At 44.3% G+C, this 25,457-nt stretch overlaps 1 protein-coding gene across 4 annotated transcripts in view; it reads right to left on the reverse strand.

Annotated features, from left to right (window-relative positions):
* Positions 1-25,457, reverse strand: part of LOC126535831 (transmembrane protein 185A) — a 40,376-nt gene that overhangs the window by 13,017 nt on the left and 1,902 nt on the right. The window contains exons 3-7 of one of the 4 annotated variants that reach the window (XM_055073456.2): positions 24,749-24,956; positions 17,250-17,333; positions 9,753-9,929; positions 8,912-9,119; positions 8,358-8,442 (exon numbers count right to left, since the gene is read on the reverse strand). In XM_055073456.2, coding sequence (XP_054929431.1) covers positions 8,928-9,119; positions 9,753-9,929; positions 17,250-17,333; positions 24,749-24,956 — 661 coding nt within the window. In that variant the 3' untranslated portion in view covers positions 8,358-8,442; positions 8,912-8,927. Of the gene's footprint in view, positions 1-7,924; positions 8,443-8,482; positions 9,120-9,752; positions 9,930-17,249; positions 17,334-24,748; positions 24,957-25,457 lie in introns of those variants that run through there. The other 3 variants (XM_055073455.2, XM_055073457.2, XM_050182666.3) reach the window with 3 other exon arrangements.

Here is a 25,457-nt window from a genome sequence, read left to right on the forward strand (position 1 = left end):
AACTTTAAACATGCAAAGAAGACTACGGCTCTGCAGCCTGCCAAACCGCTGCGCAGCAGCGTATGCAATGAAAATTCAATAAAACAACAGCAAAAGACTCTCCGGCATGTGCCCACACAACTTTTCAGTACCTGACATGACAGCCATTACGATAGCATCCTTATGTTCCAATGTGATGGTCTTTTGCTTCTGCTTTCAGGGTTGCAATATTTATAAATAAATAAAATAAACAGGGAGGACTCAAATTGGCGTCCACGGTCTGTTGTCATGGTGCCAGGACAACCAAAGCAAGGTACCCACCCAGAAATGAAAGCACGGGAAACAGTCTCAGACGCGATGTCATGAATGGGAACAGCCTCCGGCCAGTGTGTGAAACGGTCAACTATGTTGAGTATATAATGATAACCTTGAGACATGGGTAGAGGGCCCATAATGTCGAGATTAACATGGTCAAAACAATGGCCGTGTGGAAGGAAGGCTTGGGGAGGCCTCTTGGTATGATGCATGACCTTTGTCGTCTGGCAGGGCAGACACGTGCGCATCTAAGCGCGCACATCATCGTTAATTCCAGACCAAACATAGCACAGGGTGAGAAGGCACCGAGTAGCCCGAATACCTGGGTGACAAACGCCATGTAGAGAGTGGAAAATGGCGCAACGTAGTCAACCCAGAACAAAAGGATGGGGAAGGTCTGCTGAGACTTTGCACCACAAGGGCTCAGCCGAGCATGGATGCGGCACAAGTCGTAGTCGGAGAGAAAGGGGGTTCTCCTGACAAGCGTCGAGCTCACTGTCATTTTGCTGTGCGGAAGAGCATGTGGCCTAGTCGACAGTTGGAGATGGAGAGTCAACCATGCCTTTACGAGAAAGGGCATCAGCGGTGGTGTTGTCGGCACCTATCACGTGGCAGATGTCGGTTGTAAATTCCGAAATATAAGCGAGATGGTGGAGTTCACGTGACACATACTTTTATGAGTGGTGTGGAAAACATATGCTAGTGGCTTATGATTGGTCAGCACCGGAGTGCAGTGATTGAGGCAGCGAGCTCATCGATGCGGGCCTCAAGGCACAAAATTGCCGGGTCTGTAGGCGGTAAGACATCAATGACGGACGAGGAGGTAGCCCCATGAACTCGATCGAAGAGCTCTGCCAGGTGGTCGAGGGTGACGTCACCGGCCACCACGAGGGCAAGGTGGATGGGCTCGGAAAGGCGTCACGAGGAAAAACTCTCAAAGCAATGCTGAATGGGTGTGGACGTCACACTGCCCAAGAAGCTGTCACATCCGGTGCAGCAGTTGGGAGGGGCGCCGGTCACCAAGGCCCTCGTCTGTAATGAGCTGCTGAAGGCAGGTGCATTCTGATGGCATGAATCTCTCCAGCACCTTGGTTATGAGATGCTGATATGGTTTAGCGCCTGTGATAGCGGAGAGAATGTTCGAGAGCTCACTCACAACATCAGGAGGTAGGACTGAGGCAACGTGGTAGTAGCGTGTCGTTTCCAAGGTGATGCAGTAGAGGCAGAATTCCACCTCGATATGGTGAAACCAAACTTGTGGGTTCCGAGGCCAGAAAGGTGGGAGCCGAAGCTGCAGACGAGACGTCCTGTGGATGTGAGTCCTGTTCCGTGGACGCTTCAGGCGGGTCAGTCATTGTGTTTTTCCTAGGTCACCACTCATAATCTTATGCATCAAGCATGAAGGAAAAAGACAGCTGACCGGAATCGGCACCAGAAGAGAACTGCAAGCCGTGGCTTCACGAGCCACGGCCAGGCGCCGTCTCTATTTTCTTCTCCTGCGGGTACACGCTATCCGGGTTCTCGGCACCGCCCAAGGGAGGGTGCTACAATCTAGTACTACTATTAGCGAAAGAAACCTGCAAACTTGTGGAAACTGTACATCAATATCCTAACTGTGGAAAAAAGAATATTACTTTCACTGGATTATATTTCTTTTATCAGTGGAAGGTGGAACCAAATTGGACATGAACCAAATTGGACATGAACAAGCAATCAGTCAAAATCTTGCAAACATGCAAAATATTATAAAATCATTGACCCAAGCCATCCTTTCCACTTCTTCAAGTTGGATCATGCTAGAAAACTTAGGATTTTTGAGAAAAAATGACATTTACTACTGCACCATCCATGCATTGCAGTGAAGCACATAACTCCACAGAAAGGTTTGTGACTTTGGATAGTTTGTGTTCCTGTGTAACAATAATGATTCTTGTAGCAAACATATTATAGTAATTCAACGGCTTCATATTTAAGCACTCACATCAGTCGCACTTGGCTTAAGTGACTGTTACAGCACAGTAAGGAAAATGTTGACAGGCACGATTCAGCTCAAGAGAAAGGTTTACCTTGGGAGCTCCAATCTAAACACATGGAGACAGAGAAATTGTTTTGCTTGGCATCCACTGCACTAAATTCCATGAGGTTCATTGTATTTAAAAGAAAAAGAAAAAACCCCACTGTCACTGTACCAAGCATAATATTGTATTTAGTCCACCAACATTTCTTACAAAATATTTTTAAAACAGGAAAATTGAAACACTCACCACATTTTCAACTCTATAACTCAGTAATAATTAACAATATCACAATTTTGTAAATGCACTCATTAACACATCTAAAGTGATCAAAACTGATGTATTTTTATTTTACACCACTCTCAGATATACCACTAATTTGTGAGTAGGACTTCGGCATAACTGTCATAATCATTGTGATAATTTCACCTAAACTGTGAACTTGTATATCTAGTATTTCTGCTTTAAACGCTCATCAAATGCAGTTTTTGATGCTGAATTATAGACTTGTAAACACCGTGCTTTATATTTTTTTTAAAACTTTACCAATTTTCAGCAACTTTTGCCAAACCTATGAGGTCCTAAAGCCAAATTCTGCTTCCTAGAGTTGCTAAAGTGTAATTATCTCAAATACAATAAATTTCATTCAAATCGAGGCAGCAGCTGGCATATGAAAGCATTTCTGCACTTTACATGCATTTGAATAGAAAGATTGGAGCTGGCATGGAGCTAAAGCTTCCTCCTAGAAAAATAAGCTATCTTTATTTATAGAGAGACCCTCTTCACATTGCATGATCATGAAATTGGAGGGGGTGCAATAAAACTGAGCACTTTGAACAATGTGTAACATTTCCTTAACAGTCAGGCCAGCCATTTCGAATTGCAATATTGACACAAGGCAGAAACATATTTAAACAATGCGCACAGGTTCATGCACCCCTCAAGAGGACAACGGCGTATTGGAGAAAAAGAAGACGAAATGATGGCGCGTGTTTCGGGCTGCTTTCTCCAACTCGAATTGGGCTGGAAGTCATTACCCAGCGCCTCCACCAGAATTGTAACGAACAATTAAGGGAGTCCAGACACAACTATTTATTGTGGGCTAACTTGTGCCCTGGGGGTAAATAAAAAGGACTGCCGCGTTCTGAAGAGGAGATCAAGAATGCCTCCTTCTTCTCTCTCAAGCGTCGCTTCACCTCTTCTTCTTCTTGTAGACGCTGACAACGGCCATCTACGATGCAAGTGCGTGCGGCGAAAACACGCGCCATCATTTCGTCTTCTTTTTCTCCAATACGCCGTTGTCCTCTTGAGGGGTGCATGAACCTGCGCGCGTTGTTTAAATATGTTTCTGCCTTGTGTCAATACTTATATTTTTTTGTAACAACATCGCCTTGAATATATTAAATAAGTGTACTGGAGTGTTGCACACTGACATCAATTTTAATCCCCTGGCAAAGTTGATGCAGTTGACACTCGTTACAACAGACTGTAATAATTCATAATATTCAACATTATGACCTCTGTATGTTAAGAAATGGCAGTTTTTGATTATTGGAACATGGAGGTGATCGCAAGAATGATTTTGTAATTTAAAGTAAAGTAAAGGAATAAATAAGCTGGTTTAAAGCGGCAATCGTACAGACACACTAGCGGCACGACATCTTCCAGAAAATTTTCACCCGCTGGCTACCGACAAATGGCAGTTTTTTAGCAAGATCTTCCAGTCGACGAAAAAAAAAAGAAAAATATTTTCAGGCAATATTTCTGCTATTGCAGTCTGCTTCCCACTATGTCATCTGGCCCGAGCGCATCACCGCTGCCTATGACACAGACACTTGCTACAATTTCTTTTTCATGCAACACAATTCTCCATAGCAAAAACTAACGTCTTAATTGTATCTTTCACGAAAAGTGACAATGACTGTCAATGCTGTAGCAGAAATGAGGGCTGCAATGAGAGGCACGCAAGCCTGTGGCATGTGGTGTGTTTCACGTCCAAGCCTTGGGGTGGCGCCACCATCGGTAATCGAAACGCCAGCTAAGCCTTTATTATGTAAACTTTATTTGCAACTCATCAAACCAGCACGTACAAAAAAATATTTCTATCTGAAATTATAAATCTTTCGAAGCAAATTCAGCTTAAATGCTGAAAATTTTTATAATATGACTTCTCAAATGGTTAACTGCGAGAGAGCAGGCATTCTGGACCAGAAGTCAAACAGTCGCGACAGAATTCGCCCTTGTGAAAGTAACGTGTTTTCGCTCAAACAGGAAGCACTGGCTCAAATCAAGTTGCAGTTTATGAATATTGTGAACGAAGTGACGTGACATCTTCAGCTACAAAAATGGAGGAACTTTAGCAACATACCAGCGTGCAACGGCATTATGTGGTCGGATGTGTTTCTTCATTCAACGGCGGACAGCTTGTGTTCACCAGAAATGTGTGACGAGACTGTACGTAGTATCTTTTTGCACATAAACAACTATGCATGTTACGCACCAGTATATCTTTGAAACGCTATTCATGTGCTAAAATTTTTACTTCATGTAAACATCGATGATGTGCGTTATAATAAAGCTGCTTATTGGGCGCAAGTTTGTGTGATTAGCATCGTGATTTCTCTCGGCCTGTGCAGCAGTGCCAACCTTCAAAGGTAAATAAGAATATATATATAGTGGGATATACCTAGCCAAAGCAAGCGGGCAGCGCAAAAGCAATCGCAGAAGCAGATGACGCCAGTGTCGGTCGCCTGCTGTGCGGTATTCCTCACAAGCGTCACCGCGCTTTCGATACGCATGTAACTTTCTAAGCAACTAGAAATTATTCAGACGTCGCCTATAATTTTTAAATTTAGATTGTAAGGGAATAATATTAAAAACATTATCTATTATTAGTAAGTAAACATTTTTCTGGTATCAGTGCAACTACCCTTAGAATCCAGGCGGCGCTATCGTCGCCTGCGAAAATAGACCCCATTGGCCCTATGGGAATGTCACGGGCTTGAGGCAAGTTCAACTAGGAGCCCACATATTGACACGGCAGCACTGCATGAGAGATGGCTCAACCACATCACACAATTTGTAGCACGGATGCCACAAATAGCAGTCCATTTTTGTGCAAATTCATGCAATTATAAGGTTAACTGTGCTCAAAACTGCATTTTGCGATCGTCAGCACTTGTTTTTTAGTGCCATTGCTAGGGTTTTGAAGCAAGGCAAGTTAGGCCTAGAGGCCCCTTTGACACAAAGCCAACAACAGTGGATGGTGGTAAGCCACTTGCATTGTTGCCCCAGAAAGTTGTCCAGCAGTCGCACTACTGCGGTAAGCTTGTCACTAGTATGTTAATTCCTCAAGAAAATTTGTATTTTTGCACTTTCCGCAACTGGCTGGAAGAAGTTGCATGCAGTGCAGTGCCACACACAAACATAGCCACAGCAAAGTATGTTATATACACTTCACAGTGGCAAAATTTGCCAATAATTGCCCATTGTTGCCAAGAGTCGACTATAGCCAGGTCTGTTAAAAGCGAAATTTAGTGTGTGAATAAAATGGGCAGATCAAACTAGGTGATTAGAACGGTCTGTTATATATGAGAGTATCTTGTACACAGATCCACTTGAACGGCCGTGGATATTCAAGTACAGTCGAGTTCTGGTAATTCGACCCTGACGGGATGGACAGAACTGATCGAATTATCCGGCGGGTCGAATTAAACAAGACGCATAAAAAATGTCAAAACACACCAGCGATTAATTTGGCAGCATTTGCCAGTCTAATACACACCCAATCAATTGTGCGCCTATATTTTTTTATGTGTAAAAAAAAAGAAAACTAACGTAGAAATTACATTCGAGCTTCTAAACAAAGTGTAAATGTAAAATCTAACGAGCACCCGATTATATAGCAAGATAAATATGTACAACACAATGGCGGCCGGTTTTTTTAAAGTCAGCTTCACCGCACTACACTTCTGTTATGCGGTAAAGCATACAACCGCCACTAAGACTGTTTTGGCTTCGCATCAAACTGCAATGCGCGGGGAATTCCCGGTCTAATTGTGAAAAAGAAAAGGCGCATTAGAATCGGGTAAACACCGTAATAATACATCGTGGGCCACGGTTAATGCATGCAAATCTTCCTAGGTCAGGCTGAAAATAAGCGCTTTCAACTGGATATGGCGTGCGTTTAACACATTTACTGTCCCCTAAGCTCTGTCGGTGAGGCACTGCCACTAAAGGGGTCGCTATTGGGGTCACCATAGGGGCAGGCACGTGCGTGCTGACGGGCCATGCTCGAATTATTAAGAGAAGGCCAATTTTAGGATAAAAATAACGAAAGTTTGGGCCATAGAAATGCACAGGCGCCAGCCAGGACCTTCAATCAGTATCGAATTAATGGGAGTCGAATTAACAGAAGTCTGCTGTATTTTAGGCCATGGCAGCAGCATTTTGATAGGGACGAAATGAAAAGAAAAAAATGCTCGTGTACTCAGATTTAGCTGCACAAACCTCAGGTGGTAAAAATATTCGCAGTTCCGCCCAAAAGGCGAATCACCAATTGCGATAGCAAATTAGTTGATTGCTGTATGAAGTAAGGATAGTAGCTTTATCGGCCGTATAAACTTGTAAACATTTACTTACTAACTAAATTAACAATGATAGAATATGTAAGCGTGACTCAACGAGGATGTAGAAAGAAACAGCGTGTCTGCTTCTTTCTACGTTTTTGTTCAGTCGTGCTTACCCATTCTATCATGAATTCAAACCAACTAGCCCGTCAACGTGTTTTAACTAAATTAACCAGCACGATGTCACATGCACACAGGTAAACATGAACACATCTCGATCGATGACAGCGGATACACTCTGTGATAACGCTAGAGTTAGAAATCACGGCGGGAGCCGCAAGCCAATTGACCTCCGTGTATTTGTCGCCTCAATGCGAACGAAACATTGAAAGCACAGCGCATACGAAGCTACCAGTACTACGCACACTCTGCAAACATCGTAGATCACTTTGAAGATGAGGTCCGCAGGGGCACGCACTTTGGCAACGTCACAGATTGCTTTCAAGACACACAAACGCCGGCAACACATCCCTACGGCGTCCACCAAAGGCGTCTACTACGGCGTCCATGATTCGTGTGGCCAACACCATAGTAGACGCCACAATGTCTCCACTCTGCACGGAGTGGCAGGCGAGGAGGACATCAAGACACCCTGGCAGCCACCGGAGAAGAAAGCTCCTCCCCCCTCGCCTGACCCCCTTTGCCTCGCGTGCCACAGTAGAGGGTATGCATCCAGACCGCGTTCCTCGCTCGCGCACGCAAGATTGAACCGCATTCACCGACTCCCCCTCACACGCTTTTGCTCATACGGAACCTCACAGCGACGACAGAAATGCGCCTGAAGTGTCTACATAACTGCTATCACAATAAAAGAATTCGGAGCCCTCCACAATGACGTCACTCATAGCCATACTTGCAAACCTGGGAACTTACACACATGACTGCTGCGCAAGGAGGAGATACTACGAATTTTTTTATAATGTTTTATTTGATATGAGTACACACCTTTTCCGAGATACATACATACTTTATCAATCGGACGCAGTACACAAGTAGCAACAAACTTGGAAGATCCGAGATTTACAAGCAGCATATTGTCTTGAGATAAGACTTTTGCAGTCATACTGTTGTTGCTGATTTTGCCTGCTATAGTCAGTTGTCTAAATAAACTTGCTCGAAGCAAGTATCCCTTCGGTGTCTTTTCACTATCAGCTTTCCAAGAATATTTTGGAGACTGACTATCACGAACATAATTTTTTTTTTAATTTGACATAACATTCGTAAAATCGTAGAACAATGCCAAATTCATAAACTTTACGAAAAACTCAGGATAGTTGCCAGGTATGCTCATAACCCACTGCACAGTGTCGGGACCTCACACTGCGGCGAAACAGCTTGTTTAAAGCTGCTACTGCAACAACTATGCTTTCAATAAGCAATGCTTCATAACATGCAGTGTAATGACAGAAGCTTGCCAACAATGGAATATAGCACATTACACAAGTGTAATGGCCACATTCGTTTATTTTATGTAATAGCCGCACCCATATCTTCGCAGGGAAAATCTGAAAAAAATATATATATTTAGAAATTGGCCATGTATAAGACATACCAATGATTTCAGGAAGGTTGGCAGCACCATCTAATGTGTGGTGCAAGAACTGTAGAACATATATCTTTCTTTTTAGTTACTGCCCACAGGTGACGTGCAAAACTTATGTGCAGTGCAATTCCTGACATCAGGAATAGTCAGTGCCACTACCACCTGTTTGTGCTTCTAGTTTTATTTCGTTCGCCAGTCACGTGCAATCTCAGAATCGGAACGTATCAATACTCTCTGTTTGCTCCTGCACTCGTGTATTTACAAGCTTGTTGCTATCTTGACACATGTTCCTTACTCTGTTGACATGCGTTACCTACTCATCCCGACAGAGTGTGTGTGGCGACAGCTTTGCGCATCTGTAACAGGCTGTGTCGTTAAACCTGGTGATATGACCAGCATGCTTCAGCCACTGAAGGTTTCGGTAAACCTACCTTTAAAGTGCAGATTTCACCGTGCATACACTGAGTGGATGGCAACAACCATCCACCAGAAAACACTGACTGGTCGGCTGCAGAGGGCATTCTTTGTGGGTGTGTGCCGCTGGATCCCCGAAGCATGCGGCGCGGTTTCCTTCAACAATAAAAAGCTCTGAGTCACAGGAATCTCCAACAAGCTCGATGGGACGGATGATGACCTCATCTGTGATGGGGACGAGTTCGGAGGAGACGTGTTTGCAAGCTCATGAAAGTGATAAACATTGTTTTTTCTTCTCTTCTGCCAACACACGCAAGTACTTTACCTTAATAAAGGCAAGTACCAGAGAAAATATTTACGAGAAAAAGAAGTCTTCTTTTTCTGCATAAGCAAACCCCAATTTTCACCTCAAATCTTGAAAATATACCTGCATCCATTACACGCACATATACGGTACTAAAACGTGAAGGTCTAATTATGTTAACGGTGAAAATTACTGTTTATTATCCAAAAAATATTTTATTTGGTTTCAGAAATTATTGTTCGCACACCCCAAGCAAATTCAAAAACGTTGGAAGCAACAAGTTACACTGATTCAATTCCTCACTCTGAGAAAACGAAACAAGTATTAAACCCTGCCACACATATGCAGAAGGTCCACCTATGTAGCTTTGCCTCCATTGCCGCAGAAAGTTGTCCACGAACATAGTGTCACGAGAGAGTGTTGACGTAACTATGAACACAGCACGACTCTAGTGATGTCACAGCATTTGTCATTTCCAAGCTCAAAGGACATTGGCAAACCATTTTCATGGGATCTGAACTAATGATACGAGACACGTGGCCAAGTGAACTTACTAGGAACACAAGAAGAGGGCCCACGATCATGCTGTAGGAGATGGCCGAGTGTAGGCTAGTGCGTCGCTGCTCGGGGCTCACTTCAGGGGTGCGCAACAGGATGCTCGCAAAGATGATCGCATAAAGCACCCCGATCACTGCCAAGCACATCACAATCCACAATGGCACAAACACCACCTATGAGAAAATGGGAAATGATACTTGTATCATTAAGAGACAAGAATATGGCAGTATGGATTAGAGAACGAACTGTTGCAGCTTTCTTTATTTGCTGATAATTGCTGATAACTTGGCACGTATCCTTGGTTCTCGAGTTCTATTGTACTATCTGCTTTGTGTTCACCTACCTGCCTTGTTTAGCATTTGCCGGCAATATTTAAATGTAATTCAGATTTGATTTTGTTAGTTCTGCACTGGTCACAATGTGCTTTCCGATTAAATGATTTGCGTTGATATTACTTATATGACGCCTCCCTTGTACAGTGCTCTGTACATGGCCTGTGAGGTATATTTAAAAAGGTAAACTAATGTGAAATCGTCGCAAAACATAGCTAATTGACTTTCCGAAAGCTACAGCCGCAATCTATGCACCCATCCACAGTATAACAAACTTGTAACACTGAACTCTGGCAACAATACTTAAATTATTGACATGTGTATGGAAACTTGCATCACACTGTGTGTAGAGCTCCCTGCCTTCACTCTATGTCAGGTGATCAGGACTGCGACTCTACGAGCCACTCAAACAGTTCCTGTGCAATGTTTTTTGCTTGTTTTGTTTTTTCCTTGCACAAGGCATGTCATCAGGGAAGCAAGGCAGCAGAAATGCATCAGATGTCACTCAGACTGACATGTGGATAAAGAAAAGAAAATCGAGGTGTTTATTCGGGTCTTCCTCTATTCCTTTGGAAATAAATTGAAAAAAAAATTTGAAAATTAGAGATGCGTTGTTTTTTTGTTTTTGTTTTTTGACAAGACCCATGGGAAACACATACCCCCAAAAGGTCATTAAACTCCCACAGTACATGTGTGCAGGATTTTTGTAACAGCGCAACACAAGACACGGACAAAAGGAAGGTTGGTTGCAGTATATCAATAGAAGCCTTTCTTGAACTTCTTTCCTTTTACTTGAGATCTATCTTCGTTTCATGGAGAGGGAGTCTTTTATAAGAGAGGAGTCTTTATGTACAAAAGTTGGAGGTATGCATTAGCTCGTGTGTAGCTCCCATCATTAGTAACATTTTTCTAGGTTATATTGATAGGCAACTAGAGGGCCACCTTGCTAAGCTTTCCAGTAAGGTTTTCCACTATGTTGATGATTTTGTTATATTTTTTAATAGTGACATTCATCCCGAGGTTGTTGATTAAATTTTGATGGTATTCAGGCAGCACGGCATGGGCCTTGATTTTACTTTCGAAGTCCCTAAAGATTATGAACTGCAGTTTCTATAACCTGAGGTTAACCACCTTTGGGAAAAATCATGTGTGCTGGAAATATGATCCCAGGTCTGTTAAGCCCATTTTGAACTATATATCCGGTCACTCTAAAGTAGTGAAGAGGGCTATAGCGAAGACTATCCTAAATGCTGCACTAAAGAAGTCGTGTTTTTATATGTCTAAGGCTACTTTTTCTGATCAGGTCAATCGTTTACTGGACGCTGGTTACCCCGAAGTGATTATTTCATCTGTGTGCAAAAGTATGGTTCGTGGCGTCAAGAGCATAAGGTGGTAAAACTAAATTAGTGGAAAAAAGGAAAATATCAGTACAGTAAAACCTCGTTAAACCATACCTGCTTAAACAGTAGTTTCGTTTTAAAAGCAGTAAAGTCAAATCCCCGACTCAACGGCCATTGAACATAATGTGTTTTGTATCCGCATAAACCGTACCAGCTTATTGCATATGTATCAGTTAACACGTAGTGTTTCCACTTTTTGTCATGCAAACACGGCAGTGCTTCATCTTCATTGGGCGGCCTGGCAGAACAAAAAGCCTAAGAGATCTTAACAACAGCCTCCAAGTGCCATGTGCGTTTGTGCGTGAAGCCACATCAACATCATTTCGGCGCCGTCCCACAGAGCGTTGCGGCGTCATGTAAGCAAGGACTCGCATCATGCTCGGATAAAAGCTCGGATAAAAAAGACACCAGGTGCTCAGCATAGAAGAAAAATTGCACATCATTCATGCTGTCGAATGTGACACAAAGAAGTCGGTGCTGGCACGCGACATGGGTCTACTGTTGACTATGATGTGTTAAATTTGGAATGTGAAGAACTTGCTCGGCAGCGCTCCTGCGACCGCGAAGAGATGTTGGCTGCAAGGTTTGACTTTTCGCCATTGTTGCCTCTGTTTTGCCGAAGTGTCGCCTAGCGACAGTGATAAGGATGACACGGAAAGCGACAGCATGGGTGATTCAGGCCTGACAGTGGCAGAAGCTGCATGTTATGTCAGCCTCACGAATGCAATCATCGCGATGAGAACAGCACCCCACAAGGAAAAGGTGCCCCGTGACTTCTGCAACGCTACCACGCCCGTGCACGGAGAATATGCAACACTAACGAGGAATCTGCAATGCGAGTGTTTGCCGAGAAAAGGGGGCTGGTTGAAAAGCTGGCTCACAGCTTCAGTAAGTTTGAGGCCGCTGTTGTCGCCGCTAGGCCGCGGCGGCATCAAACGAAAATAACACTTTTGTCGCGCGAAGTAAATCAATACTGCATGTTTTTTCCCCTTTCATCACACTCTCTCTTCCGTTTTTGACAGGTAAGTGAGCGATCTCATGCCATTTCGGTTAAGCAGTACTACCGTTTAGTATGTATTTTTTCCGAGCTCCGGCCAACTACAGTTTACTGTAGTTGTAGTAGTACACTGTAGTACTGTAGTACCATATGTACACAAGTTGGCGCATGGGCTTAAGAAGGTCGGTTGAAGGTATAGCATCAATGTTTGTTTTTCTGAAAAACATAAGATGATTTGCATATGCCGAATAGTTGACAATATGCTAAAGGATAAGCAAGTAAAGGGAAAGTGCACTGCCAAACATGTAAATGGGTACATTACTTGTGCTAAGCAGGCTGTGTATGCCATTCCATTATCTTGTGGTAGAGAGTATATGGAACAAACAAACCGCTGCGTGAATGCTCGACTTAGGGAGCATGAGCTATATCTTCAAGGGGTTGCGCCACTTCATCTCCCGAAGCATTGCAAGTCGTGCAGTTGTCACCCCTATTTTTAAAAGAACTAACGTCATTTATAAACATGCAAGCCAATTGACAAGAGAAATCGCTGAGGCTTACAATATAAGAATTAAGGACAATGCATGCATCAGCGAACCATCTATGACTCAAGACAAGGAATTACCGTATTTACCCGCGTATAACCCGCCCCTGCGTATAACCCGCACCCCTAACTTTGAACTCGGCGGAAAAAAAAAAAAAAAATTCGCGTATAACCCGCACTCGCGTATAACCCGCAAATGCCGTCGGCCATCCACTCGGCATACAGCCGCTTCACGTGTGCCTTGAACGGCTTGTTCAGGCACACGTCGAGTGGCTGTAGCATGGACGTCATGCCGCCAGGTATTATGACGAGGTCGGTGCTGGTCTCGGCAAGGCGAGCCTTCACCGCATCAGTGCAGTGGCCTCTGAAGGAATCTAGTACGAGCATCGACCGGCGTGCCAGCAAGGCACCTGGTTTTCGCTCCCAGATTACTCGAAGCCAGTCACCGACTAGGCCACTGTTCATCCACGAATTTTCTTCCGCACGCACAACGATTCCTGGGGGCAGTGGAATGCTAGGTAGCGTCTTGCGTTTGAAAATGACATACGGGCGCAGTTTCGTGCCGTCAGCCAAAGCGCATAGCATGACTGTGCAGCGCAGCTTGGCATTTCCGCCGGTCAGCACGCTGACTGATTTGGAGCCCTTTTTTTCCATGGTCGTGTCCATCGGCATCTCAAAGTACACAGGTGTTTGATCAGCATTTCCCACCTGAGACAGCAAATAGCTGTGCTCCTTCCGAAGTGCGATCACATATCGTTGAAAGTTCAACAACTTTTCCTCGTAGGCTTCAGGAAGCCGCTGGCACATGGTTGTTCGCCGCCGCATAGAAAATCCATGTCTTCGCATGAAGCGCTGAAGCCATCCAGGGCTTGCACGAAACTCACGTGGAATGTTCAATTCCCGGGCCAACTTCAGGGCTTCCATTTGCGCCATCTCAGTCGAAACAGCGTGGCCACGACTTCTCTGCTCCTCAATGAACTTCGCAAGCTGCGTCTCGAGGTGGGGGTACGCGCCAGTCTTCGGACCCCGAAACGCTCGCCTGTCCCGGTTCGTTGCTTCGAGACTCTCTTTTTTCTTCCTCCAGTCGCGAATGCACGACTCGTCGACGTCATGCTGTCTTGCAGCAGCTCTGTTGCCGATTTCTTCGGCAGCGGCTATAATCTTTAGCTTCTCTTTCGCTGTGAAACACTGCCGTCGAGTCGCACTCATGATGCCAAAACAAAGCAGGCAAACAGTGCAAACTGGGGTAAGTACACTAAACAGCGCCTAACGCGAGGCTCAACAATGCTGGCCTTTCGTTGGCCCTTCATCGGCTTGACAAGCGTCGATGACGATGGGGATGGTGGACTACACGGGGAGGCCGCCGCACATTGCGGTGAAGCCGACCCCCCCCCTCCCAAGGAAAAAATTCGCAGATAACCCGCACCCCCACTTTTTAAACGCGTTTTTTCACATTTTGGTGCGGGTTATACGCGAATAAATACGGTACATTACCTATGTCACTCTTGATCATGCGTCAGTTCATCACAGTTGCCTTGACGTATCTATGTTTCTCGTGCATGTCATGGTTTTTGAACTGGCACCTATATATATATATATATATATATATATATATATATATATATATGTGTGTGTGTGTGTGTGTTAGACGTATCTTCAATAAAATATCAGTTGAGCGTCAGCGCCGTGTAGTTTTTACCTTCCTTTTGTCCGTCCCTTGTGGTGTGCTGTTACGAACCTTGCAATGAATCCTAACCAACTGACCCAACTAGGCATCTTGAGGCATGTGTGCAGACCTCATAGCAAAAAAGCACGAAGGCTACAGCAATACCGTATATATTCGTGTAATGGCCACAGGCTTTTTTCTGAGATTTGGGCTGAAAGTCGGGGATACGGTCATTACACAGAGAAAAAAACAATTTTTTTTTTCCGCAAATATTTTTAGTGGTAATTGCCTTTACTGAAACAGAGTACTCGCTTATACTGGATCTGGCTATGCTTCGCTATTCCCGTAGCATGTCACCTGCCAGCTGTAATAAATGGCGACACCTCACAGACCAGAGACAGCAGCGTCTCTGAGGCAGCCGCTGAAATCTTGGAGGCTGTATGTTTGCTACCTGGAGACAACGAAACACTCGGAATGGTTACTTTGTTTTGCCACCGATTAAAAAAAAAAAAAAAAAAAAAAAAGAGAAAGCTTCAGAATTCTCGTACCACACAACAGATAACGCTGCCAATCTTTTTTACAAATCAAGGGTGCGGCTTGCACACAGGTAATTTTTAAATGTATATTGGGGGGAATTTATTTTTACAAATTTCTGGGTGCGGCTGTTACAAGGGTGTGGCTGTTACAAGAGTGCGGCCACTACATGACTATATACGGTATTTTATAGCACTCGCAAAAATACTGATCGGGTTTGTAAAAGGAAGAGAGACCTGCAAGAATTTTTTACATGTAATGAAAGCTTTTAAGAAGGAAGCACCAAACCAAATGGATTCACCTCAACATCTGGTCATTAGGTAGTTCTCTGGAAAAGAAACAATGCATAGAAGTTTATGGGAAAACTGTGTGATAGCTTTAACAAGTAGCCTTCATTGTTGTTGAAGAAACAACACAGTTGCATGGTGCAAACAGCAGCATCTCAGTTCAAGAACTATATAATTTACACAGGTTGAAGGATTAAGCCGTTTAGCCACATTGGTGTCTTTCTGAAGCTGGACTCATATAAACAACACAGCTATCATAAAACCACCATGAACAAAACAAAATTTATTTAGACAAGGTAATGCAAACTGTGAATTTCTGACGCCAGAATCAAACACTGAACTATGCTGAACAGACCACTTTTGTAAAAGCACATCATTGGCAGCTCTTGTTTCATGTGACTACCCATCAACAGCATACAATCACACTAAGTTCTATAGGCTGTAAACTGGTCGTAAGAAAAATTTACGCTATACTACATGGCCTTAAAGGGCCCATCATCAGGACACATAGCAAATCTTAGTTATATGCTGGAAGTTGTTACATGCCCTTTAGGGAGCGTTCTACCGCAAGAATTTTTCAAATTGGTTCGTTAATAGCAGAGATAGAAATATTTCAGTGCCGCAAACCCATGATCTCAGGAAGCGAGCGTCATTGCACACACAGACACTCTGTCCACTTGCCCTAGTCTAGCCTCCACAAGAGAAATTCCTTCCCTGCGTTCTCCCATACCAAAGCTGGAGGATCGCAGTACACATATGTCACGGGCACCGCTTTTTTTTTTTTTCTTTCCCCCCCCCTCGCTTTTTGCTGAGCGGCACACTTTCGCTGACGGTCTTGCATGAGAGCTGTTGCATTTGTCTTGTTTCGCACAGCACACAACCTTGCGCGTTGCGCACAAGAACACCTGACTAGCGGCATAAGTCAGTGCTATATGAACACTGAGGCAGACGCAAGCGGATGACAGAGTATGATCGTGCACTGGAACACAGCAGAAAATGACAAGTTTCCTCCTCTCTGTGCACAACAGCACAACATGGGAACAAGCAGACAAAATGGAAGTACATCTCTCTTGCTATGGTACAAAGTAAAACAAAGGCACGCAAACATTCGGTTTGTGCTTTTTATTATTACTCTGAACTTTAATTCGTCTATTGAACCAACAGATCAAACAAATAGCTGCTGTTGCCTTGAATAATTCTCAAAGTCACGTGCCACTGTGAGTGACATGACACCACGGTTAACTATGCAGGTACACATGCACGACTGACATTGACTATTCGGCTGGGAGCACGGTGCCTGTGAGAAGGAGGGCACAGGGAACTTGGTTTGAAATTTCAGCTCTTTTCACAGTGCATAGCAGTGTAATACTTTGCAGGCACAATTGTAAGCATGCATTGTATGCACTGCGCTTGTCGGTTCAAAATGGCCAGACCTGGTGAGGGCCCCTTCAAATACAAGGACTTATTGTTATAAATCTTTAGCAATTGACATTTACATCACTACATTCAGTCATCATCACTGCTCAAGTATTCACAGCGCTGACAGAGCTCTGTATGACAAAACTGGTGTGACAGAAAAAAAAAGAACCAGAATTAAAAGGCAAAGTTGCACAGTATCTGAGAAAGTTCTTTTTGCCGAAGATATATCCACTGCCTTGCAATACTAAAATTACAATATCATAACACTAAAGCAGAGCAAACACCAGGCAGCACGGCTGCCATGGTCGAGAACTTACCACCCAGCTCCACTGGATGAACTTGTCGAGCTGGAGAGCCAGGAATATAAACTGCAGCACGTTCACAGAACAGAAGAGCTCCAGCTGAGTGAAGAAAAACGAGATCACAAAAATGGTTTAACTCCCAGAAGCAACCTCTTGCACCATTCCAGTTTCAACAAAGAGAAATGCCAGAGACCTCTTAAAGTACAAGTAATGGGTAGAAAACAAACACTTGAAACACACATAGAGAGAAACCACTGTTCCTTAAACAAAAGCCACACTACAGAAGGCCTCTATATAGCAAGTTGAAGGTAATTTATTTTCATGAAGAGTCAGTCACCCCAAGTACAAGAAAAGCATGTGTTAGATTAAAAACCTAAAGAGACAAGACGGCACAGTGCACTATAAAATTAGACACACTAGAAAGAAATATATATTGAATGGACCCCATAACACCTTTTCAATATGGGAAATAAATTTTTAGTAAATATGTTAAGGTAACACAGTGCTGGACATAAGAGCCAAATATTATTCCTGCCGAGGTAGCCGGTAGCCCAGAATTATGCACAAAAGGTAGTCTGCCCTTTTCTTTAACTTTCCTAACCCCTATCACTTTTGTTAACCCCTATCACTTTTGTTTATTACTTGTACAGTAGAGTAAACATGGTGAATGCAGAGTGGATTTCTTCAACCATCATGGCTAAGTAGTGCTTCCAGCAAAAGCAGAAACGAAAAATCGAGCAATGTACTGACACATTATATCCCCGAAGTCACGTTTATTTAACATGTGTAATGTTAATTCTTACAGTTTTGTTGTTTTGCCTATAGGCCACATATAGCCACAATATCGTCCCACTTTGATATTGCACTTACTTGCCAAGGACGCCCATAAGCATGGAGGCATTAAAAATTAAATTATGGGGTTTTACGTGCCAAAACCACTTTCTGATTATGAGGCACGCCGTAGTGGAGGACTCCGGAAATTTAGACCACCTGGGGTTCTTTGACGTGCACCTAAATCTAAGTGCATGGGTGTTTTCGCATTTCGCCCCCATCGAAATGCGGCCACCGTGGCCGGGATTCGATCCTGCGACCTCGTGCTCAGCAGCCTAACATCATAGCCACTGAGCAACCATGGTGGGTCGATGGAGGCAGGATATATATAGTGACTGTATGACGCTGACGCAGTGACAATGAAATGACGAAGGAATGATATTGATTGAACGACAAAGGTGTATAACAACAATGGCATGACAACAATGAGATGCAGATTCATAAATTATAGCGATGGAGTAACGACAACAATGTGACGACATGAGGGCAGAGATGATGACTGTATCGCGATGACAGCATGACGACAATCGGATGAAGAAGCGGGAATGACACTGACGACACCACCAAGACGGCATAACGACAACGGTGTGACAAAGAATGCGTGATAGCATACATGTGACAACGATGGCACGACAACAGTGCCATCATAATAAGAATTGAATGACAACAGCATGATTACGATAGAATGACAAACTGGAAATGACATCGATTGACAGACGAAAGTTATGTGTCAACAACGGCATGACAACAATGGGATGATGATACCGAAGTGATGGCGATGGTGGAATGACAGCATGACAACAACGGCATGACCACAACGATATGACAACGACAACATCACAAGAACCGGATGTCGAAGTTACAATGACGATGAAACACAATGGCATCCCAACGATGACGTGGCAATAAATGCATGACAATGATGACATGTCCACGACATGAAGACAATGGGATGAAGACGAATGTATGATCACAACAGTGGGACGATGACTGTATCATGAAACCCTTTTGACGATGATGGTATGACGAGAATCAGATGTCGAAAATGGTGGGACACTGAAGGCACAACATCGATGGTATGATGAAACCAGATGAAGAAGCGGGAACGACAATTATAGCACGATCAAGGCGGCGTGATAACAAGAGTATGATAAAGGATGAATTACATTGCCTATGTGATAATGACGGCATGGCAACGGTGGCATTATCACAATTGAATGACAAAAACATGATTACTATAGAATTATGAACAAAAACTGATGTCAATGGATGGACGAAAGTGGCATGATGACAACAGCATGATGACAAGGGGATGACAATACTGAAGTGATGATGATGGTGAAACGACAGCATGACGACAATGGTACAGGGTCCATTATGAAAGTAATGCGCATTTTCTTGGAAAAATAGATTTATTGACCGGACCTGTAAAAATGGTTAAAATTCTTCAAAATACTCTACCCTTGCATCAATACAGTTGCAGAGACGTGTCTGCCACGCCTGGAAAGCACCCTGAAAGTCCTCGACGAGAATGTCTCTCAGGAACGTTGTAACATGCTTTTGGATGTCTTCCACGGTCTCCATATGCTTTCCTTTCAGCGCTCTCTTCAGTCGGGGAAACAAAAAAAAGTCGCACGGAGCCAAGTCGGGACTGTAAGGGGGATAGGGGATCACCGGGGTGTTGCTACGGGCCAGGAAGTTGGTAACGATGAAGGACATGTGGCTGGGGGATTGTCATGGTGGAGCTTGACCATTTCTTTTACGTCAGCCCTCGCACGCATGACCCGGTGTCTCAATTTAATGAGCAGCTCCAGGTAAAAGGCTGAGTTGACAGTTTCTCCCTGCGGTACAAACTCAAAATGGACGATTCTTCGGGCATCAAAGAAGACAATGAGCATCGTTTTGATGCGAGACTTGCTCATTCGCGCTTTCTAGGGACGGGGGAATGATTTTCTGTGCCACTCGCTTCTCTGCTTTTCGATTCTGGGTCGTACTCGAACATCCAGGATTCGTCTCCGGTGACAATAGTGTCCGGAGACGAAATTCCGGCTCATTTTTAATCAAATCCAACAATACTTGACAGCGCAAAACTTGAAGTTCTTTCTGATCTTCCGTCAACACTTTCGGCACAAGGTTTATGCAGACCTTGCGTATTTGCAGGTCTGCAGGACATTTGCATTTGCAATCGTAGCAATTGCTACAAAGTAAACTCGGAGTAAACTGGCGACTGGCTGCTTTGGCAGGGCAGAACCCTCGCAATATTTCCCGACCAGTTTTACCACGCTGCCATGGATAGCCGCATCATAATAAAATCATGCGCATTACTTTATAATGGACCCTGTATGACGACAACGGCATTACGGGTGTTATATGTGGAAGTTTCAATATGTCAATGAAACTACCGCAACAGAATCCTGACCACGATGGCATGACATCAGCATGAAAGCATTGGAATGACGAGTGTTTGAATGCAATGGCATGAGGACACTGTATCATCAAACTTGTATGACGACGACAATGGCATGATGAGAGTCGGATGACATAGTTGAGTGACGATAATGTCATGAACATGATGGTACAGTTGAACCTCGCAATACAGTTGAGCCTCGCACCGGCGGGGAATGCGAAAAAAATTTACGTTCGCGAGAATTTTGTGGTTGCAAAATGAGACAGCACAAATAGGTAATTTGTTGCAGAATGGAATTTTACAGTCAAAATTCTGTTAGCCTACTTTGGCAAGCTTTACTTGGGGATATAGAGCCGCATTGGCGACAGTACAAAGTGCGCCGCATGCAATGATCAGCAATGACAGCACTGCCGTGGAGGAATATTCTTGGTCAATTGCTTTCAGAGATACAATCACTTTTGCGAGATTTTGCATCCCTCGGCACCAGATACACACAAACAGTGCTCCACGCGTGCAGCAGCATTTCTCCAGCGCCAAGTGTGAAAGTCATCGTACCTCATATAACCGAAGGCAATCGATCGAGATTACGGCCCCTTCGCGCAAATCTACGTCTGGCACAAAATCCGCATGCAATGCCTGTCAGGTGGCAGATGGCACCAAAACCAGTGTTCTTGATGCAAGGGATGCGTATTCCTGAACGATCACTGATTCACGGCCCAATGCGTGGCACTCCATACTGCAACTGCCATCTCAAGCGCCATAAACAATTCCACATCATTGGGATGTGGATTTCCTTGTTTTTGCTGCATTTTTCTTATCGAGGTGCACATGACGCGCTGCACTAAGTGTGCAAAAACCGTCATCACATGTTGGTAGCAACATGCCTGCCACTTCAAATGGGCGATCAACAAAGATGGCAGCCATGACGTGTTTCCAGCGCAAGCAATCGCTCCTGGCACTTGGTTGTTTTTGTAAACAAAAATGGTGGCGCCCATGCAAATGGCACCAACATATGGCGATATGGTAACACAGATTTAGGGTCGTACTCAATTCTAACGCACACATCATTTTTGGACCCGTTTTATTGGAAAAAGAGTATGCATTAGATTCAAGTAAATACGGCATGTGACGATGACACAATGCCGATGATGGCATGACAATGGCGGCATGATCACGATTTAATTACTAAAGCATTATTACAATAGAATAATGAACAAGTAATGATGTTGATAGATCAAAGAAGGTGGCTTGACGTTAACAGCATGATGACAATGGGATGATGATACTGAAGGGGGGATGCCAGTTCTAGATTGGTAAAAAATGCCAGAAAAAGCACCCGCCCTCACATTATTAACACTGCTTTCGATCGCTAAATAGAAAAAAATCAGCTTGCAAAACACCACAAGAGTGATAAAACGCTCGGTGGGAGGCAAAATTTGTTCAAAGTTCCCCCATGTGGCGTGGCTACAGTCGCCATCTTAGGCTTGTTTTGATGATGTTTTCTTTGTGTGCACTTGGCACCAGCTCAAAATGGTGCCACTAGAACAGAATGACTGCTCTCGCCGTTTTTCCAAAGGGTGATTTCGGGCCTCACATGTAAGGCGAGCCCCCATCTTGCACCTCCCTTGGCTGGTGCAACTGAAGCGGCCTTTTTTTTTTTTTCGTGTGCTGCGGTCTAGGGTGGCATAATCACAACTGAGTGATGACAGTATGATTACAATGAAATGGCAAAGAAAGACTGACGTCATTGGAACGACAAAGGTGGTATGACGACAACGGCATGACAACTGGATGACGTTACTGAAGTAATGACAATGATAAAACCACAGCTTGATTACGACGGCATAACGAACGTCCGATGACAAAGCTGGAATGACGACAATGTTAACGACCACGACGGCATCACAACCCTGAACACATACCTAGTGGCTTAAGGTATTTCGCAACGTAACTTGGACCACTGGGTCTGAGTAGAAGGTCTGACAATGACAGCATGACGACAGGCATATCACAAAGCTGGAATGACGAGCACTGAATGAACACGATGGCATTACTAAGGTGGTGTGATGACAAATGCAGGACAATTGTATGACGATGACGGCATGACAAGTGTCCGATAACATAGCTGGAATGATGGCGACGCAACGACCAGAACCCCATCCCGACCAGGGCCAGTTTTATTGCGATAGCAACTATGTGGACACTCCAAGCACATTTCTGCCAGCGGTGGCACCGTCGCTGTGAGGTTCCGTCCAAGGGCAATAACATCATCGCCTCGCGCCCTACGCTGTATGTGCGACTGAAAACGTGCGAGGGAAGATTTAGACCGTGGCTCAATCTCGCCCGCACGAAAGGGACGGAAGCAGAGAGGAAACACACAGTCTTCTGTGGCGTGCAAGGAACCCAACATTGCAAGGCAACTGGGGGGAGGCGGTGTTCTACTCTGACTGCAATTGTGCATGTGGCGACTGCGTGCAGTCACGTGGCCTTATCTTGAGAGCGATCTGCATTAGAGACAGTCTCAGTGCGTTGGCGGCTTGTAGCTTTGTGCATGCTGTGTGTTCTTGGTGCTCACTTTGTGTTGAAGTAATATACACTACAAAGATCGCTTCGCTTGCTGTTGCTGCCGCCGCGTTTCCTCAAGCCAGCATTTTGACAGCAAGTGTCCGCAGTCGTCAGGTGTGATGTGTTCATGTTTGCTGTGCGCGCTGACACTATGCTTGTTAATTTAAGTTGCAAGAGAATGTTTACAAGTTGGTACAGCCAATAAAAGTACTATCCTTCCTTGGTATGGCTGTCTGCTGATTTGCTATCGCAATCGATTCTTCGCCTTTCGGGAAAAACTGCAACTTTTTATGTTATACCAGCCCAGGAGCCCATACCTTGTGGCCCAAACTATTAAACAACTTGGGTAACTGGGTCAGGCTAGAAGGCATGACGACAGCATGACGAGATTAAGATATGATGAAGAGAGAATGACGACAATGGAATGACAACAATGGCATCATAACCAGGAGCACCTACCCAGTGGCTCAAGCAGGTAGATAACTTGGGCCACTGGGTCGGCGCAAGAGGCTAGAATGATAGATAAGATAACAACGGCAGAAGTAGGAAAAGAATGCTATTCACATTATTAGACAATGATATCCCACCGGTGCACATGGCACAAGTCGTTAGCAACAACCACTGGTCCACCTTCGAAAGGCATCTTCGTGGTTACCTGTCAATGAAACCCGAAACCCACTGCACACCTACCCAGTGGGACCCGATACCAAACCCTTAACACCTTTTCCCACCCCAAGTCTCTCCTGCCCATATTAATGCCACACACGTTGTTCTGCCGAGATTCAACTCCGCAGCCGGAATCAAAGTGACACCGTGTCGAAAAGCCTCCACTATTATCAACTACCTCCAGGGCTAGTTCACCGTGCGGCTATATACATGCTCCACGCTGAGACGCTAAGTACAGCTGCACATAATCACGGTTTCACTGGTAGTGGGTTCACAATATACACCGCAAGGTGTTTGATCTCCCTGATCCAGCTATTCACATTAAAAATCAATACTTATGGGGCAGGGGTGCCATGTGATGGCAGAGAATTATAAATTTATAGGGCAGGAAGCGTTGCATTGTCATCAGTTGCAGTCACTTGACTCTGAAGTTGCAATCAATGATGCTTGATATTACTGCACCAGCTGCATACATGTCATAGATTCTGACTACATTTGCTTGAAGTTAGTTGACTGCTAATCAATATAGACAGTTACACCACATTCAAAAGTAAGCAGACTAAATTTACCAGCAAGCACACCCCATGTCAACACAGTGGAATAAGGAAATGTAAACAAAGCTCAGAAAGGATATTTTACGAGTCGAAATCGGTTTACAGGAATGGCAAAGTGTAAAAATATGCAAACATAGGAGCAGAGGCAAAGATGAGACGACTGCTGCATAAGCAAGAAAGTGCTGCACAAGCAAAATAGCACTTGTCTTGTCCTTCTCAATTCTCAATTATTAACAGCAAACAACAAAAAGATAAGAAAAGGGCTTGCACAGTGACCCATGGTTTCTTTTACAAGCATGAAGCAATGCATTTAACTTGAATTGAGTGAAATTAACTCAGCAAATTTGGTCACCGGCAACCCTCTTCCACATTATGCACCACTAGAAGTTCCAACACAAACGCCTACAACTAATGCTGAGTGAGAGCACCTAAATGACATTGGCGGCTAGAACAAAGAAAAAGCAATGGGAGTAAACAGAACTTGCAGTCACCTCAAAGGAGCGGTCGTGCTTGACTGCCCAGATGCACACGGCAATGGAGAGGACCGAGATGAAGATGAGCGGTATAAAGACGAGAGTCCAGAGGTGCCGATCATTCTGAAGGTTGTCACAGGCAAGCACCTCAAAGACGAGGAGCAGCAGCTGCAGGAACAGGCTGATGACCATTGCCTGGTAATGGACCTGGCCATCCCCTTCATTCCTTCATAAAAGTAAACAGCAATACTTCAATGCAATGAAATCTTAAGCAATAAACTACCGTACATATTTATGTAAGGGCAGCACCGCCACATTGGAAGGCACAATTTTTGAAAAAAAGTTCAAAACGTCCCGCCGGAGAGTGGAGTTAGTTCCATTGCCACTAGATGACGCTAGCTGCTTTTACGGCGATGCTGCACCATTATTTCTTTGTGTGATGCATCATCTCAGCTGTGTTGGCAGTGTTTCCAGTCAGATCGGTGGCATTTCACCCCTAGAGAAGGGAGTCCTGTTTGGGTCAGCACTGATCAGGAACAATGGGCCGGCATCTGAGGTCATTTACTGTAGAGCTATGTCATTTGTGCCTATCTTACTCTCTGCTACAGTTGTGAAAACAGTATGAACTTTTAGCAGGCCATCATCAGCCTGATTCGTGTGAGGGCCGTACCCAGCCAAGATTCTAGAGAAAATGTGCGACACTTACACAAGATATATTGTAGTGAAT

Source organism: Dermacentor andersoni, chromosome 4 (genome assembly GCF_023375885.2).
Source record: "Dermacentor andersoni chromosome 4, qqDerAnde1_hic_scaffold, whole genome shotgun sequence".
Taxonomy (NCBI): Eukaryota; Metazoa; Arthropoda; class Arachnida; order Ixodida; family Ixodidae; genus Dermacentor; species Dermacentor andersoni.